The following is a 17,139-nucleotide window of genomic DNA, read 5'->3' as shown; positions in this document are numbered from 1 at the left end:
AAATGCGTGACATATCTAAATTAAGATGGATGGATGGCTTTGAGGATGATGAAAACACCTATCTGGTGCAGCAATTCGTAGCAAATAAGTTATCGAGGATAGAATCCGATAAAAATAGTAATTTGGGACTGGGATATAGGTAAGTAATTGGCATTGTAGCGTACCTACAGGTATTCATGATGATGATAAAATTGTAAAATTGTAAAAACGGTAAATTTTAAAACGGTAACAAAAAGCCGTGATAGCCTCGTGGTTAGAACGTCCGCCTCCTAATCGGAGGTCGGGGGTTCGATCCCGGGCACGCACCACTAACTTTTCAGTTATGTACGTTTTAAGCAATTAAATATCACTTGCTTTAACGGTGAAGGAAAACATCGTGAGGAAACCTGCATGCCTGAGAGTTCTCCATGTTCTCAAAGGTGTGTGAAGTCTGCCAATCCGCATTGGGCCAGCGTGGCAGACTATGGCCTAAACCCTTCTCATTCTGAGAGGAGACCCGTACTCAGTAGTGGGGCAGAAATGGGTTGATCATGATGAAAAACGGTAAAAACCCTTAGGAACCTACTTCTGAAATATCTACGAAAATACACTCTATGCATTTTTGTCTATTTGTAATGTAAAAATGAAATAAAAATCATGCCTGAAGGAATGAAGACTTCCTACACAATAAACTTAATATGACAGGAGTAGAAAGCTTGATGGAACATTATTAGTATGAGACGTGATGTCTCGAAAATAGACTGTTAGGAATGTAAGGCTCAATCTTTGGAAGCTAGCCGGTTACAACTAGTGTTTACTACTAGGTACTCGTATGCACCCTAACTATAATACCTATTTACACTGAGCTACTTTGAAATGCCATTTATTTTTAATAAATGAGCTATCCCGCCGAGTTGCGAGCAAAAGTCATCAAGTCCAAGCCTGTAGTTATTATTTACCAGATGCCAAGATGCCAATCGATTTCAACTTCGCGTTGTGAATAGCGGGTCTGAAGTTAGGATATTAATTATTCTATTCCTCTAGGTTCAATGCACAGTGGAAAGTCTAAGTGAAGTAACTCGTTTTTTCTTATTCTATCAGGTTTCACCAATCAGATGAAATATTATAATGAGGGCTAATCGCAATCACTTAAGCTGACACTCTTTCGCTCTATGCTTAAAATGCGAGCAAGAATAAGTACTTTAAATTCAGTCATAATGATATTGATAAAAAAAATTCGTAGCGCGTGTAATTCTTGCCTAGATATACTTACCTAATATACTCACAGTGAAGCGATGATGGAGGCCGGGCACCTTTTCGAAGTAACGGAGAAGAAAACATCGTGAGGAAATCTGATGCCTAAGAGTTCTCCAAAATATTCTCACAGATGTGTGAAGTCTGCCAATCCGAACTTAGCTAGCGTGATGAACTATGGTCCACTTTCTGAGAGGAGACCTGTGCTCAGTAATGAGCCGGCGGCGATGGGTTGATGATGATGATGACAATACTCAAACATTATTTACGTAGTGTTTTCCCGAGCTCATCCGTATTCATCTTTCATGGGACCGATATAAAGCCTTTATTGATTTAACAACAGTGAGTCTTACAATATTACCAGGTCGCCAAACAATGACAACGGGTAAAGACAGTAATGTATCATACTTTTCATTATTACACGAGACTGTTCGAACAATGAAACGTATGAATAAAATATGTCCTGAAAGGGGGACTCAGGTCGCGAAGGTACTTTTGTATTTTTGTGAAATGTAGGGAAAGATACAAAAGGCATTGCATACGAGATTTTAGCAAATGGAATTTGTATATGTAAATGCTATTTTAAAATAGTTGCTTCTGCTATTTCGCAACCATGGAATATTTTCTGAAATAATACGGTATATTTATATGGAATTTTAACAGCAGACAAAGATAATATGACCGAAATTTGCACAAGCACAACAATTTTATATGACTGTCCAAAAAAAGGAGTGTAATGTTTTCAGGGTTCATGTATGTGAGTTTCTTTATCCCACCATACTTCTGAATGACACAGATTTGGATGTATGGGGTGTCGTTAAAATCCTTACATTTTATATTCCGAATGACACTGCCTATAATTTTTTTGAAAATAATTATATATGGCAGAGCAGTCGTGTTTTTAGGGTTCCGTAGCCAAATGGCAAGAAACGGAACCCTTATGGATTCGTCATGTCTGTCTGTCTGTCTGTCCGTCCGTATGTCACAGCCACTTTTTCCATAACTATAAAAACTATGCTGTTGAAACTTGGTAAGTAGACGTATTCTGTGAACCAAGATACACAGAAGTGTTTATAGTTCAAAAGCACTTATAAAAGTTTTTTCGCATAAAAAATCTTTAATAAAAATAAATAAAAACTGTTAGTCAAACAGACTAACAGTTTTTATAGTACAAAATAAATGGATTGTTTTGAACTCAGGTTTTGAATAAAATAAACCAGTAATGTATGGTACAGAATTTATTTTTCATAATATAAACACACTATCTGTCCAATGATATTTACAATAGATTAGGGATCCATTTCGTGTTAACTTACCCACGCAAATAACTATCTATTTTAAATTACAATTTCTAATAGTGAAGCAATACTCTAAAATATATGCCTCAGAGACATATTTTTTTTTCAACAATCTATTTTATATGAATTACTTATTTAGTTTAAGCGAAAGAGCCTTCTTTAAACATCTAAATGAGTTTCATGCTGAAATTGTTTTTCTACAATTTCTAATACAATAATTACACATATAATAATTTCATTAACCGCAAGTCGCAACCATAGAATATTGTTTTAAATATTATAGTCAAGATTCAAACGGTTAGTAAATAATTATCACGTTATCCCGTCAATAAATAAAATTACTTGACGTTATTTGAGACGCAAATAATATCATTATTTAACGTTATATTACAAAATATTGATACCACTATATATCATTAGTTTTATCGCTTGACCGTCTGTCTATTAGGTGTAATGCAATATGAATCGTAATATTGTTTGCCTAAAACTCATTTAATATGGGAATGATGCATGTCGGTAAGAGTAACATCGGATAGATTCCTTGCATGGTCCTCACTTCTCCTCACCGTCTTCGACAATTTAATAATTTACAACGCATTCAAAACACTTCTCAAATCAACCATTAAATGGCGATCTTAACCACAATCAATATAATTTCCATTTTCTAACTTTTACGTATTTATTATTGCAATTAAGTTGGAACATTTGCTACATTTAAGCCAAATTAAATCATCGTCAAATGAAATAATAATTAAAACATGCAAAATAAAGTCTTATAAAACAATGAGATTTGGTAAAATAACAAAAAAAAATGACTATAATAATAGTTTTTCAATCTCATATTTAATTCATATGAAATTAAAGGTTAGTTTAAATAAATCGAATTGGAATACTTTAGTGGGCCTAGTGCTAATATACCTACAATAGATTTTAAGCTCCCGAATTGTAAAAGAATAGAGATCATCCTAACTTATAAATTCCATTATCCACTTATAAATCATATTTCAGAAAATGACGCCAAATTATTATGAATAATAAAACATAGGCCTAAATAGGTCGTTAATTAAATGATGTACTTATGATGTCCTATGGTTTCATTTACAGTAGCTAATTCTACAAGTAGGTAAGTTATTTTAAGAGTCAATTTTTTTGTTACTCTTAATTTTTATTACCGTTTCTAGGCCAATGTTAAGGGCAAATAGAACTTTTAAATATAGACTATATTAATCGCAACACTTATTTAATTTCTTAATTCCTCTGTCTACATTTATCAAATTTTAAGTTGTTCTTCTTTAGCACTAAATGCAATTTCAAATGACAGGGTTGGCAGTGCGTTTTGCCTATATGGAGTGCATGCCTATATTCTAATACATCGACGTTGGCGAATATATATTTGTTTTAAATAAACTATAAATAATGCAGTACACTTCGCATTAACTTAAGCGTTCTAAATCTGTATCACATAATATTAGATTAATTTATGACTTAATTAGAATTATAAATAATAATATTCGTAACATTAATATGGCAACAAAACATGTTACTAGCTAAGCACCTAGATCAGTAGGATTTTAGGGTATTTACATAACTGTACAATCCTTTCTATATATTTTGTATCACTGATGTCTAATTTTTATAATTCTCTAATAAATTTATTGCCAATCAGCTAGTTTCAACATTGATTAGAGATTCTTCACGTAATATTCACGTCGAGTTAAACACTAAAATTTTAGGATATTAAATTAACAAGCGAAACATGTTTATAATTTGTAGCCTTACTTTTATTGCGTTAAATATTGTATAACTTGAGGGACGAATGCTGTATAATCGTTAATTATTTCGATATGATGTAGTCATGATATGCTAAAGCTATCTAAAGTTTCGCTAATTAATTTAATATTGACCTTTACAAATAGATACTGACTAACGTCAAAGAGTCATTTTACTCTATAAAAAAATCCCGAATATATTTACAAATCGATTAAACATTTTGATATGCTGTACATTACACATTAAAATGATATATTTTAAATGCATCTTTTATTTCATTAGAGACTTCATAATAACCTCTATCCTATAAAACTCTGTAGTTGATTTGGAAGCTGGAATTAAATACTAGTTTTAGACTAGTTACGCAGGATACTTATATTTCCTGTTAATTTATACTTCCACAGTAATATAATTTTTTTCATGGTATAATTAATTGTCTTTTACATTTCTACACTTTTGTCATCCGCTATTAAATTAAACCTACAAAAGAGTTCTCAACTTCAAGTTGCTACAAATCGGTAGCAAATCTGAGATTCTTCTTAGTGACATAGGTAAAGCTGTTATAACTTCGTTATTAACTGCTTGAACTACATTTATTACTGCTATTAGTAGTACCTACAATCTACATATTTCTCTCCATCCAATAATAGATACTACTATAGGGTAATTTGCTTGAATGCTTAGATTCTCATATTACTAGAAAAGTGACAAATTGTTTACAAGTTGGAGACATTATAGCTGTAGTAGGTAAATATTCGTTCATTGTCTAAAGATTTTCACTACATTACATGTAAATCTTAATGTTTGCGATACCAACCTTCTTCACAAACATAATATGCCTCCATCTTCAAAGATCTTTAATCCATATACTCCAAATACAGCCAATAGTACATAATACTACTCAATAATTTCTTGTTAAAAGTCCTCATTAAGTCCTCACATACTCGTAGCACTCAAATCACTTTACACGTAATGATATGGACATTTTTAAGTATGTACCTAGTTCGTTCACAGGATTCCACTGATGCATTTGATTGGCCTGAACTGGTTCAAGTAATGCAGACACTGATATGTTGCAAAGCTGATGATAACGGACACCAGCGGACTGAATCTGGCAGCTGATGATATGTTTGGAGTAGAAGAATGTGTTGTTTCCTCCGATTCTTTGATGCCTGCTGGTAGAAAATGTTTTTTTTAGGTACATTCCCAAATATTGTAAACATAATAATATGATTTTGAATTGTGCTATCTCTGAATAAATTGCTTTTGCCATTCTTAATAACATAGAATAGAATAAGAAGGAAGAGACATATATTATAAACCCTTACACTACGTAGCTGATATACGTACGTAGATATACACATCCTTTGCACTTTAAAATCTAAATGTTATATTTGACAAATAGCTATGTAGGAATGAAACTGCTTTATTATAACAGTAGGTAGTCTTTAGATATTTTAAAGAAGGGAAAACATTGATACTTACTTTCCTCCTCTATGCCAGAACCTTCTTCCCCAGAACCTTCAGCATCGTATGCGGCGTCATCTTCACTGTAACTCCGGCCTGACCCTGACCCTTCGTCACCGGCCTCGTCTCCTTGCATGAAAGCTTCCGCCGCGGGTGCAGATCCACCCCAGGAATGAGACACTAATAACTGTAGAGCAAAAAAAAAAACTTAGCGGTTCCTCGTTTAATTTACTAACTTTATTATTTTTAATTGTATTTAAACCATTCAGTCCATGTCTACTTTGGTAAAGGGGTTTCTGCTTCAATAACAGTTTAAATTATGTTAAAAAACGGTATCCTTGGGTTTGGTTTAGGTTTTTTACTTAATTAACTTTTGGTAAATGAAGAGTACCCTAGAGGAATTTCTGCTTTAAAATGAGTTAACAGGGCTCTCTCCGTCACTTACTCCATACAATCGTAGTTCCAATTTCATTTGAATATTAAACAACCAAAGTCCATGAAATTTTGCAGACATATTCTAGAAACTAATATCTGTGCCTGTGGTGTTTTAGATTTTTCTAAAAATATTTAGTTTCAAAATTACAGGAGCTCAAAGATTTGTATGTGAATTTTTAAGACCGCGTAACTTTGAAACCGAATATTTTAACAGAAATCTGGAACACCACAGGCATAGATGTTAGTTTCTAGAAAATGTCTGCAAAATTTCATGGACTTCGGTTGCTTAATATTCAAATGAAATTGGAACTACGTTTGTATGGAGCGAGTGACGGAGAGACCCCTCTAAAGTGGCATACTTATTTACCTGTCGTGCTTGTCGCAACCTATCTCCTAGTGCCGCAACTCTGAAGTCTTGGTGTGTGCTCGCGGTGATCTCAGGATTGTATTTCTGATCACTCAACGATGCTGATGCGACCAATGCTTTTGTATATCTGTAGAGAAAGATACATATTTAGATACCTTCCGTAACAAAAAAAAAAAACAAGTAAAAGCCCTTATTGACTAAATTCTTTTAGAGTGTAGAGTGTGATGTTTAGATTATGGTTTTTAATTTCAAGTAACATTATGGCACTGCATGATTAGATGAGTATCAAATCACTATTAAGAGAATATCCCTACTAATCACTATAAATGCGAAAGTATGTTTATTTGTTGGTTTGTCCTTCAACCACGCTTCAACGGAGCAACGGATCGACATGGTATTTTTTACATGGATATAGTTAAAGACCTAGAGAGTGACATAGGTTATTTTTTATCCCAGCAGAAAATTAAAGAGTTTTAAAAACCTAAATCCACGCGGACGAAGTCACAGACATCATCTCGTAGCTCGATGTAAAACTTTTGAAAATATGGAGTACTAATTAGATAATTTTGAGTAAATTTGCAAAATTATATTTGGGACTAAGTAAATTCAGTAGTTGCCTGTAAGTACTTACTCTCCTATAGTCTCTCCATTCCAGCATTGTTCGTTATTCTCATTTGCGAAGTCTGGTTGGTCACACAGTCTATCCGAAATACTAGCAAACAGCTTCTTGCTCGCAGCCAGGGTTGCAGCAAACTGCAGGAGCTCCGTATCAGGCGGTGGGGCGCGAAGGGAGTCCCGTCTCGTGGCTCCGGGGGTGGACCAGGACGAGGCAGGGTTGGGGACGTCCAGTGTGGATGGCGGCCCGCATTCTTGCCGTACCTAAACAAAAAAAAAAGATTTTTATACTTCTACAAACAAATTTCTCAATGCATCATCATTCATTCATTCATTCAGTATATTCATTCAATAGTTGAAGGAACTGTCTACTCGCACTATCTAGTTAGTAGTTATAAATCATACTAGTGGATACCCGGCGTGTGCTACTATGCTAAAAAACACCTTCGCATTATTGCCTTTCTAATAAAAGGTATTCTCTCTCGGTTTTGGGGTAGAAACAGTTTTTGTGTTTTATATATTAAAAAATTGGGTATAGTGAGTCCAGCCAAATTGTAAGGATAAATTAGTAGATACCTACTATTAATCAAACATTAATTAAAACATCTTCAATATTAAATAAAACGACGCGACGAGATGATTCGATGAAATTATATTAAGAATGTTTTTAAAACATGGCTCTGATAATACTAAAATTTTTCTAAGAACTTTCATAATACCAATTTGTTTTTGTTTGTAGGTAGGTACCTATTCTTCTTCCTTTACAACTCGAGTCTCGACCACTGCTAAGAGTCACTGGTAGAGATCTTTTATCAAGACACGGCTATAGTTAGGTATTAATCTAGTTTTCTTTATTCTTCTCATTTTTTTTGTATGAATAAGTACTTATTAGTATAAAATAAAAAATTCTTATTAACACAATACTGCGCTAATACTAACTGCTTTACATTATTGCGCTATTTCAGAATTCATTATAATAAAAAAAGTCCATAATATCATCTAGGCACTTATTTTAAATGTATGTAATTTTACACTACTTCTGTTTTATAATAATAGTTGTAAAAGAAAATACTAACACGCAAATTGGCGCAAAAACAAAGTATCGCGTCCATATAATTAATTCTATACGCGAGTGACCATTTACTGAGACTTTTTATGCTAATTACAGACTCTTTATTCTACCTTCTGTATACATATATTGATGTGGTCGGGGCACTTGTAGATAGTAAAGTCTGTTAAATGAAAATACTTGTCTTACTCAAGAATGGTAAATTATGCTACTTATGGAGTTGAGGTTGAATAAAAAGTACAATCACTTTCCTCTTGAAGGGTTAAAGCCTGTGATTCTAACTACAATGAGTAGAATTTGTAGAGCGTTCTTAAACAGGTTCGATATGCGCTTGAAAAAATATAATATTGGATTGCCTAATACACGGTTGTAAATCGGCTTCTAACATAGGTGACTACAGTCGGGCAGTGGTCCAACTATGTTGTCACCAATAATGCATTCCTTCTGAAGGTTCAAAGAGTGAAAGGTTACATAGCGCCTTGTTGGTGAAAATTTCAAAGAGTAGGTATGTGTGGCTTTGCCTTTATTATACGCGAGCTAGGAGAAAGAAACAAGGACAATGAACAATTGGATGAACCCAAAACCTCCCAGCTATTGTTACTATAAGTGTTCTGGTTCTGGAAAGTCCGATAGTTTGGTGTCCTCTTCTCCAGGTTGAATACACTGTTAATTTTATTTATAAATTCTAAAGTGCAAATGTCAAAATCGCTTTAGCATTTAATTAAGAGAAATAACGCTAGGAAAAAACAGACATACTAAATATATAGACGCAGACGGGCAAAAAGTGATACAAAAACATTCGATAATAACCATCGACAAAGTCAATCAATCAATGCGGCGTACAATACAAGGTGTATGAGGTCTTTGTAAAAATATGAAGATAAATTACTCGTATCAGTTTCAAGTCATTTGTCAGGAACGCGAATACTGTAGGCCCCTGGCGCTGTGTTGACTAGAGTTGGAAGTTTAGAAACGGGACTTAAGTAATAAATCGGGACACTGCACAACGTAGTACGATGAAGTGCTGAAAAGCGAAACATGTTCCTCTGTCTTTGTATCAAAAAAGAAAAAAGTTATTATATCCTGATTGTAAATTGAGCTAATAATGCTGGCAACACAAATACTGGTATCGTGCGGAAATAGACGGTTTAATACGAACGCCCTTACCAACGCACAAAAATTGTCATTGATTTCAACACGCTTTTACTAAGTTGGTGGAAATAACGTTGTTTTCATGAAATTCTCGGAGCATGAAAATTTCATATCCCGACGTTTTGATTTAATGGAACTTTTCTAACTATACTCCCATTGAATTGGGATCCAATGGAACTATAGCTCCGATTCAATAGAACTGTAGTGTTTTCCTGAAATAAATTTTTGATACAATAGGTAGTAGGTATCTATATCAAAAATCAGAACCGGTAAGGATTGAACTTGCATCTATCTTGATATTGCAGCCGTGAAGTGCTTTTTGTCCGTTTAGACCACAGTCCCTACACTGCCGGTGGCGAAAGCTACAGTATGTATTTTTTAACAACCCACGTGACTAGCCCATATTATTATGTCTTTAAAAAAATTATATTTCGGAACTGTATTTCCTATAGTTTAATTGGGATGGTTCCTATCTCTATAATAAATTTAGTGTTATTAATTATCACATAGTGGGTCTTCCAAAATTCGTAAAATTCATACCCAATTTTTTCATTTACATTTCTTATCGATATAACTAAAAAAGTTAGACGAAAAGAAGACGAAGTTACGACGGCACACCTGTATTTTATACAAGCTTCCATACTAAGCGAGCGGTTTGACGTTTGGATAAAAAGTTGCCGATTCGGCCAGTAGGCTCCATCTTTATTGAATCGGGACGTCCCGGAAAGAGCAGGACACCTGGCAACACTTCGTAGTGCCGGAGTCGTGCGGAAATAGACGGCTTCGTGTGAACGCCCTTACCGACGCGCGACACACGCAAATAAACGACTACCTCGCTGCAGACGCAAATAGTCGCGCATTTCGCGTAGCTCCCACCGTGATTCCGAGCAAGTGTGCTAAAAATTGCACGCATACTTCCATTTTCTATACATGTAGGTACTTAACTTCATAAAAATTCTTGTTAATAATTGCTAAGAAGTATTATAGTGCCCATACTAAAGTTTTGGATAAAACTTCTTTAGGTGCTTTGGGTGATTATGGGATGGGTAAAAATTGCAAGGACGCGTCACCGACATGGTAATGTTGTCTATTAGTAGTTAGGTACTCGAAGCGCCGATAGATACAAAAACAAAACTGATGTATGTATAATAATAAAAGAAAAGGAAAGATGTATAAAGGAAAATCGAAAGAAAGGCATTCCGAACAAGTGGTAGATGCTCTTGACGATTCAAAAGTACTTGTAAAAGTCTAAAAAATATTTTGAATTTGAATAATGATTGTCATGATCAACCCATTTCCGCCCCACTACTGAGTACGGGTCTCCTCTCAGAATGAGAAGGGTTCAGGCCATAGTCTGCCACGCTGGCCCAATGCGGATTGGCAGACTTCACACACCTTTGAGAACATGGAGAACTCTCACGCATGCAGGTTTCCTCACGATGTTTTCCTTCACCGTTAAAGCAAGTGATATTTAATTGCTTAAAACGCACATAACTGAAAAGTTAGTGGTGCGTCCCCGGGATCGAACCCCCGACCTCCGATTAGCAGGCGGACGTTCTAACCACTAGGCTATCACAGCTTTTTTCATATATAATAATGGTTATAATTTACAAATTATGGAAGTTTAATTTTTAATTTTAAAATCCAAGAAAACCGCTGTTAGTTAATAGTTTTAAGTTTTCACTTCTGTCGGTCGTCCCCACTGACTGCTAATTTTTTTCGACTTTGTAGGTTTTTGCATATTTGGCAATAATGCAGTAGAAACACTTCCCGAATTACGCCAAAATCCTTTAATGTTTGTATGAAGACCAATTGGCCAATGCAGTGCATGGGCCAAGTGACTTGGCCCATTGTGTTCTAGGCACTTTGTAGAATACTTTTATACCTTATATTTCTTTCCATCATTTTACGTAACACAAAAACTAATCAAATGACCGCAAAGCCGACCGCAAACCGCATACTCGTTTAGAGCGCATAATTTAATGCAAGCATTTCGAAAAAGAACACGTAGGTAATTACCACTGATGGTATTTAATGAGACCGTTGAGGGAAGAAAAAGATTTTCTTGTCTCCGTTTTAAGAGGGATAGCTCTAATGTTAAAAAGTATGTACGCTCTTTGCATTTAAATTGGTAAGTAGACTCTATTTTTTATTAAAAGTAGGTGGCTATACCAAATACGTTTTATTTAGAAGTTGTGACAGCTTGGTTAAGGCGTCAGCTTCCTATTCGGTAGTCTTGGTTCCCAGGCACGCAACGCAATGCTGATTTTTCGGACTTTTATGACATACAGACATATAGACAGACAGACAACAACGTGATCCTATAAGGGTTCCGTTTTTCCTTTTGAGGTACGGAACCCTAAAAAGGGAAGAAGTTCTTATTTCGATGTGTTTTCAAGAAATTTCTGAATTATAATAATATGATTTGATTACAGAATACAGCGTCTTCTGGTCAAAGTGATGTTTTATGCAATACTTATCAATAATAATTAACTGAGTAGCTATTCATAGAACGTATATCATTGCTGATTATACGTATATCATAAGATTTCCTTGAAAGGATACAAATGACTAATCTCATTGTTCTATGTTTAAATTATAATAAAGTGTCACAGGTGTAACACCACACACCTTTGTTCCTGTAGGTACTACGCCAAACAACTAGCGAACATAGATGTAGCAATATTTTATGCGTAGAGAGACTATGATACAATGTGAAGTATGAACCCCACGAGAGATCTTTGTAAAAATAAAAATATTGTAGATACGTAATAAACAAAAGTATTTGATTATGTAATTGGCTCAATCATAATATTATCGATCATCTATCTGATGTAACCTTTACAAATATTGTGATTAAGTAATTTATCTACAGAATTTGATTTATATTGTTTCGACTATGATTATATTGAAATATTGTTGTTGAGACATCATCCGCCTAAATGAACGTACAAAATTACAAATATAGCCACAAGCTACAAATTTGAAACTGTCAGGCCCCATGTTAGTGGAGTAAACGAAGCATTTTCGTCGGAAGTCCTCAGAAACAGCTCCGATTTTGATGATTTTTTTTTTAAATTCTAGTTTTTTATACATTATTTAAAATCAGAAACGTTTTGAAGCGGGGAAATAATTTTTAGTATTTTTTTATCCATATGTGCGATATTTATACACGAAGTCCAGAAAAACGCTACTTTCTCTTTGAGAAGTTGTAGAGGAAGTCAAATGCTACAAATGACCCCTTAACACTTATGGGCAAAAACCGCCCGTTTTTGAGTTATTGATCGTTTTCAGAAAAATACGTATTTGTTTCTTTTAAAATTCATCAAAAAAAAAAGTAAGGCATATTGCCGACTTTTTATTTAATTTCTAAGTACTAGACATCTCAATTAATAATTGTGAATACTAAAATAAAAATAATCTTTGTAGGTTCACCGGTTAGGGATCCAAGACTGTACCAGTTTCATAATTTCTATTGGGTTACTTTGCCAAAAAAGCTATTTTTTTTTAAAGTTACAGAAACTTTTGGCCTGAAAATTATTTGCAAAGCTTCTATACATTCTCAGCTTTTTAATGATGTACAAAACTTTAAAATAAGTTCAAAATTAGCTAAAAAAACGATAAAATAATAGCACAAGGAAGAAATTTCTTAACGCTTAAATTTTAAACAAATCGTTTTTTTCTTTGTTTAGAGGTAGTCTCGACTTAGAAAGAGGTAACAGTTTACTGTGAATATGTGATCTGGTCAAGTTTGATCATAAAATCGGCCACGGGATAGCACAATTGATCGATAGGAACGATTTGTTTAAAATTTAAGCGTTAAGAAATTTCTCCCTTGTGCTATTATTTTATCCTTTTTTAGCTAATTTTCAACTTATTTTAAAGTTTTGTACATCATTAGATAGCTGAAAATGTGTAGAAGCTTCAAAAATAATTTGCAGGCCAAAAATTTCTGTAACTTTAAAAAAAAATAGCTTTTTTGGCAAAGTAACCCAATAGAAATTTTAAAACTGGTACAGTCTTGGATCCCTAACCGGGGAACCAACAAAGATTATTTTTATTTTAGTATTCACAATTATTAATTGAGATGTCTAGTACTTAGAAATTAAATAAAAAGTCGGCAATATGCCTTACTTTTTTTTTAATGAATTTTAAAAGAAACAAATACGTAATTTTCTGAAAACGATCAATAACTCAAAAACGGGCGGTTTTCGCCCATAAGTGTTTAGAGGTCATTTGTAGCATTTGACCTCCTCTACAACTTCTCAAAGAGAAGTTAGCGTTTTTCTGGACTTCATGTATAAATATCGCACATATGGATAAAAAAATACTAAAAATTATTTCCCCGCTTCAAAACGTTTCTGATTTTAAATAATGTATAAAAACCAAGAATTTAAAAAAAAAATCCTCAAAATCGGAGCTGTTTCTGAGGACTTCCTAAGATTGGCTATTTCACGGCTTTATTTACTCCACTATGTCTTCTTCAATAAAGTTCTGAACTCTGAAAGTTGTCTGAATCTTGAATCATTAAAGACATTTTTATATTAAAGATTCAGATTAACTTCAAAATCTACCTATTACTTTAAATGGAACCCATCGCCGTCACACTACTGAGCACGGGTCTCCTGTTAGAATGAGAGGGTTTGGTTACGCTGGCCAAGTGCGGATTGGCAGACTTCAAACACATTTGAGAACATTTAGGTAAACTCTCCGACATGCAGATTTTTTCACGGTAATTTTCCTCATCGTAAGGCAAGGGATATGCCTTAATTGTTTAAGACAATTACTTACATAACTCAGAAAATCTAACTTTACAGAGTTATGTGCATAGCAATTAACTGCGGGTGCGTGCCCGCGCAGTTATAAGGTAAGGTAGGTTGGTTGAAGTCGGCATTACAAACAGAACAGAAAAGCATTAAAAAGCTTTAATGATTTAATAAATTGAAAATTTAACATTATTATTACGAAATATACTTTCTAATAATCTATACTAATAAATAAAATTGGAGTGTCTGTCTGTAATTTCGAAATAACTAACACATATTAAGGTCATATGGTTATTTGAACGATACTATAACTGAATCACACGTTTTTAAAATTTTTGTCTGTCTGTTTGTCTGTTTGAAAAGGCTAATCTTGGGAACGGCTGAACCGATTTTGACAGGATTTTCACAGACAAGTAGAGAATTGACCAACCTGGGAGTAACATAGGCTACTTTTTTAACCGACTTTCAAAAAGGGAGTTGTGTTTTTCTACCTATGTACACCAAAATCTCCGAGATTTCTGAACTGATTTGCGTCATTTCTTTTTTTATCGATAGAGGAACTTTGCGACATTGTTTCATAAAAAATTTGGAGTCCAACTCCTCAATCCTGATGCTGCAGGGTATCTGACCAATCCACGCGGGCGAAGCTGCGGGCATCAGCTAGTTTTAAAATAAAAACAATTAAAAGATAAAATTGTATATGAACGTTAATGCATATTAAAATTTTTAATAATTGTTAGTAACACGATTGCATGTCGCCAGTTTATTGTACTAAATGGTTTTTCAACAAATAGGTTTATAGTGAGTTGTGGGAGTCGATGGGCTAATTCATTTAAATAATTGTACAATGGTACATGACCTGTACAACTTTACTTGTTACTCGACTGCACCAGAAAGAGGGTAATGGTTTTCAGGTGTATGTATATAGTATGAATCAAAATTCAAATTTTTGTATGTTTGTCCGTTTCTAGAGTTTATAGACGCCTGCCTGTGTTTTATGCCTTGCAATTTGTCTTTATGTTAAGTAGGTTACAAACAAAATACCAAAAAAAGGTATTGTTCTCTATAAAAACTCAGTATTCCAGTGAAAAGAGTTAAAAACTAAAAACAATTGTCAAAAGCAGAGTTCATTGTAAAGTGTAGCTAAAATAGAACGAACTTTGTGTTGTTTGAGCTTCTGGTATTTTTTCAGGGGCGGAAGATGGCAGCCGGAGCCGAGAGCTTTTGTCACAGACAATTCAAATAATTTTTTTTAGAAAAAGGTTACTTACGCCAATATTTTATTTAACTGTTGATAAAATCATTTATTTGAGAAGTAGTTGATGCCCGCCACTTTGTCCAATATGGTTTTATGTTTTTTTTTTTAATTCTGTGGTATCTCTTTCGTTTACCGGCAGTTTTCCGGGATAGAAAGTAACCCATCTTCATTTACAGAATGCCAGCTAATTCTGTGCTAAATGTCGATATCAGCTGTCAGCTGCTAACCTAACCAACTTTTATTGGCACGGCAGTATAAGTTCCACCAGAGAACTTAGTTTTTGAAATTCTTTATGGAAAATGTTGTAAAACTGAACGTAAAACCGTCCTTATCATAAATAACGGCGTATGGCTCAACGTGATCGGCTTAGCGCCGTTCTCTAGCTCTAATTTATAGCCGCTAACACCGCCCATAAAACAGCATCCGCTGCAAAATAACTAATTTATTGATATAGGCTTGCGATTCATAACAAATACCTAGCTTATTTTAATATTCATTGCATTAACCCTAAGCCTAACCTTCTTTCCTTGGAAAATAGACTTTACTTTAAAAGCAGATAGGTAAATATCAACAAAAATAAAAGCCCTTTAATGTTCATAATTACTCCACTGTACTTAGCAAATCCCATTTTTTAATCCGTTGAAGGTTAATGAATATTTTAATATCAATCACCCAATGAAGCAACAATGTAGAACCAACCAACCTCGGTGGCTATCATTCAGCGGTAGAGACTGATATAGCGAATCACTAAGCTGATTTATGCTCAGTGGACTACTACCGAGCACAGGTCTCCTCTCAGAATGAGACGGGTTTAGGCCATAGTCCACTAAGCTGGCCAAATGCGGATTGGCAGACTGCACACACCTTTGAGATTATGGAGAACTCTCAGGATTACTCATGATGTTTTCCTTTACCATTAAAGCAAGTGATATTTTTAATTAGTTTAAACGCACGTAACTCCGGAAAGTTAGAGGTGCATGCCCGGGATCGAAATTCGGACCCTCCGAGTAGAAGGACGAATTACATTATTTACCGCTAGGCTAGCACCGGTATAGAGAGATATCTTAGTAATTTGCTTAGTTAAAAAATGCTTCACTGTATCTGCATCATAGGTACTGTGTTATTTTGTGTTTTTCTTGTTTGTTATTGGTTGTCTTGTGACTTATATTGCCTGAAATAAAAATTATTTATTTATTAATTAAAGTTCTACATCTATTGTTTAAAAAAATATGAACAGCGATATTATGCTAATATTAGATTCCGTTAACTTTCACCTATGACCAAAGCTATAAAATCAGAAAACCGGTCAATTTAAAAATCGGTAGTGGGCTGAATTTATCATAGCCATAAAGACGTATTGAAGTTTAATAAATAAGTGTGATGCGGCCATCAATAAGTTGCGTACTCTACAGACCGGCACTGCGCCTACGCATGTCATGACCCTTGTACTTTTTAATATATATTTTTATTCCGATGCAAGTTAGCCCTTGACTGCGATCTCATCTGGTGGTAGGCGATCCAGTCTAAAATAGCAGCGGGCTAACTTGGAAGGGGTATGGCAGTTTCATTAAACTAATACTCCTGATCGGTTTCTACCCATCATTGAACCGGAACGCTAAATCGCTTGGCGGCACGGCTTTGACCGTAGGACGATAACTAGCCACGACCGAATTGCCCCTGCCAGGAAACGGATCCAGGACCTCCCACTA

At 34.5% G+C, this 17,139-nt stretch overlaps 1 protein-coding gene across 2 annotated transcripts in view; it reads right to left on the bottom strand.

Moving 5' to 3' along the window:
* Nucleotides 1–2,453: 2,453 nt before the first annotated feature.
* Nucleotides 2,454–17,139, bottom strand: part of LOC123864779 (division abnormally delayed protein) — a 150,356-nt gene continuing 135,670 nt past the window's right edge. The window contains exons 6-9 of one of the 2 annotated variants that reach the window (XM_045905449.1): nt 7,202–7,449; nt 6,571–6,697; nt 5,787–5,955; nt 2,454–5,473 (exon numbers count right to left, since the gene is read on the bottom strand). In XM_045905449.1, coding sequence (XP_045761405.1) covers nt 5,310–5,473; nt 5,787–5,955; nt 6,571–6,697; nt 7,202–7,449 — 708 coding nt within the window. In that variant the 3' untranslated portion in view covers nt 2,454–5,309. Of the gene's footprint in view, nt 5,477–5,786; nt 5,956–6,570; nt 6,698–7,201; nt 7,450–17,139 lie in introns of both variants that reach the window. The other variant, XM_045905448.1, reaches the window with a different exon arrangement.

This window comes from Maniola jurtina, chromosome 4 (assembly GCF_905333055.1).
Source record: "Maniola jurtina chromosome 4, ilManJurt1.1, whole genome shotgun sequence".
Classification (NCBI taxonomy): domain Eukaryota; kingdom Metazoa; phylum Arthropoda; class Insecta; order Lepidoptera; family Nymphalidae; genus Maniola; species Maniola jurtina.
The sequence above is the reverse complement of the archived record's forward strand: the minus strand, read 5'-3'. Positions and strand labels throughout refer to the sequence as shown.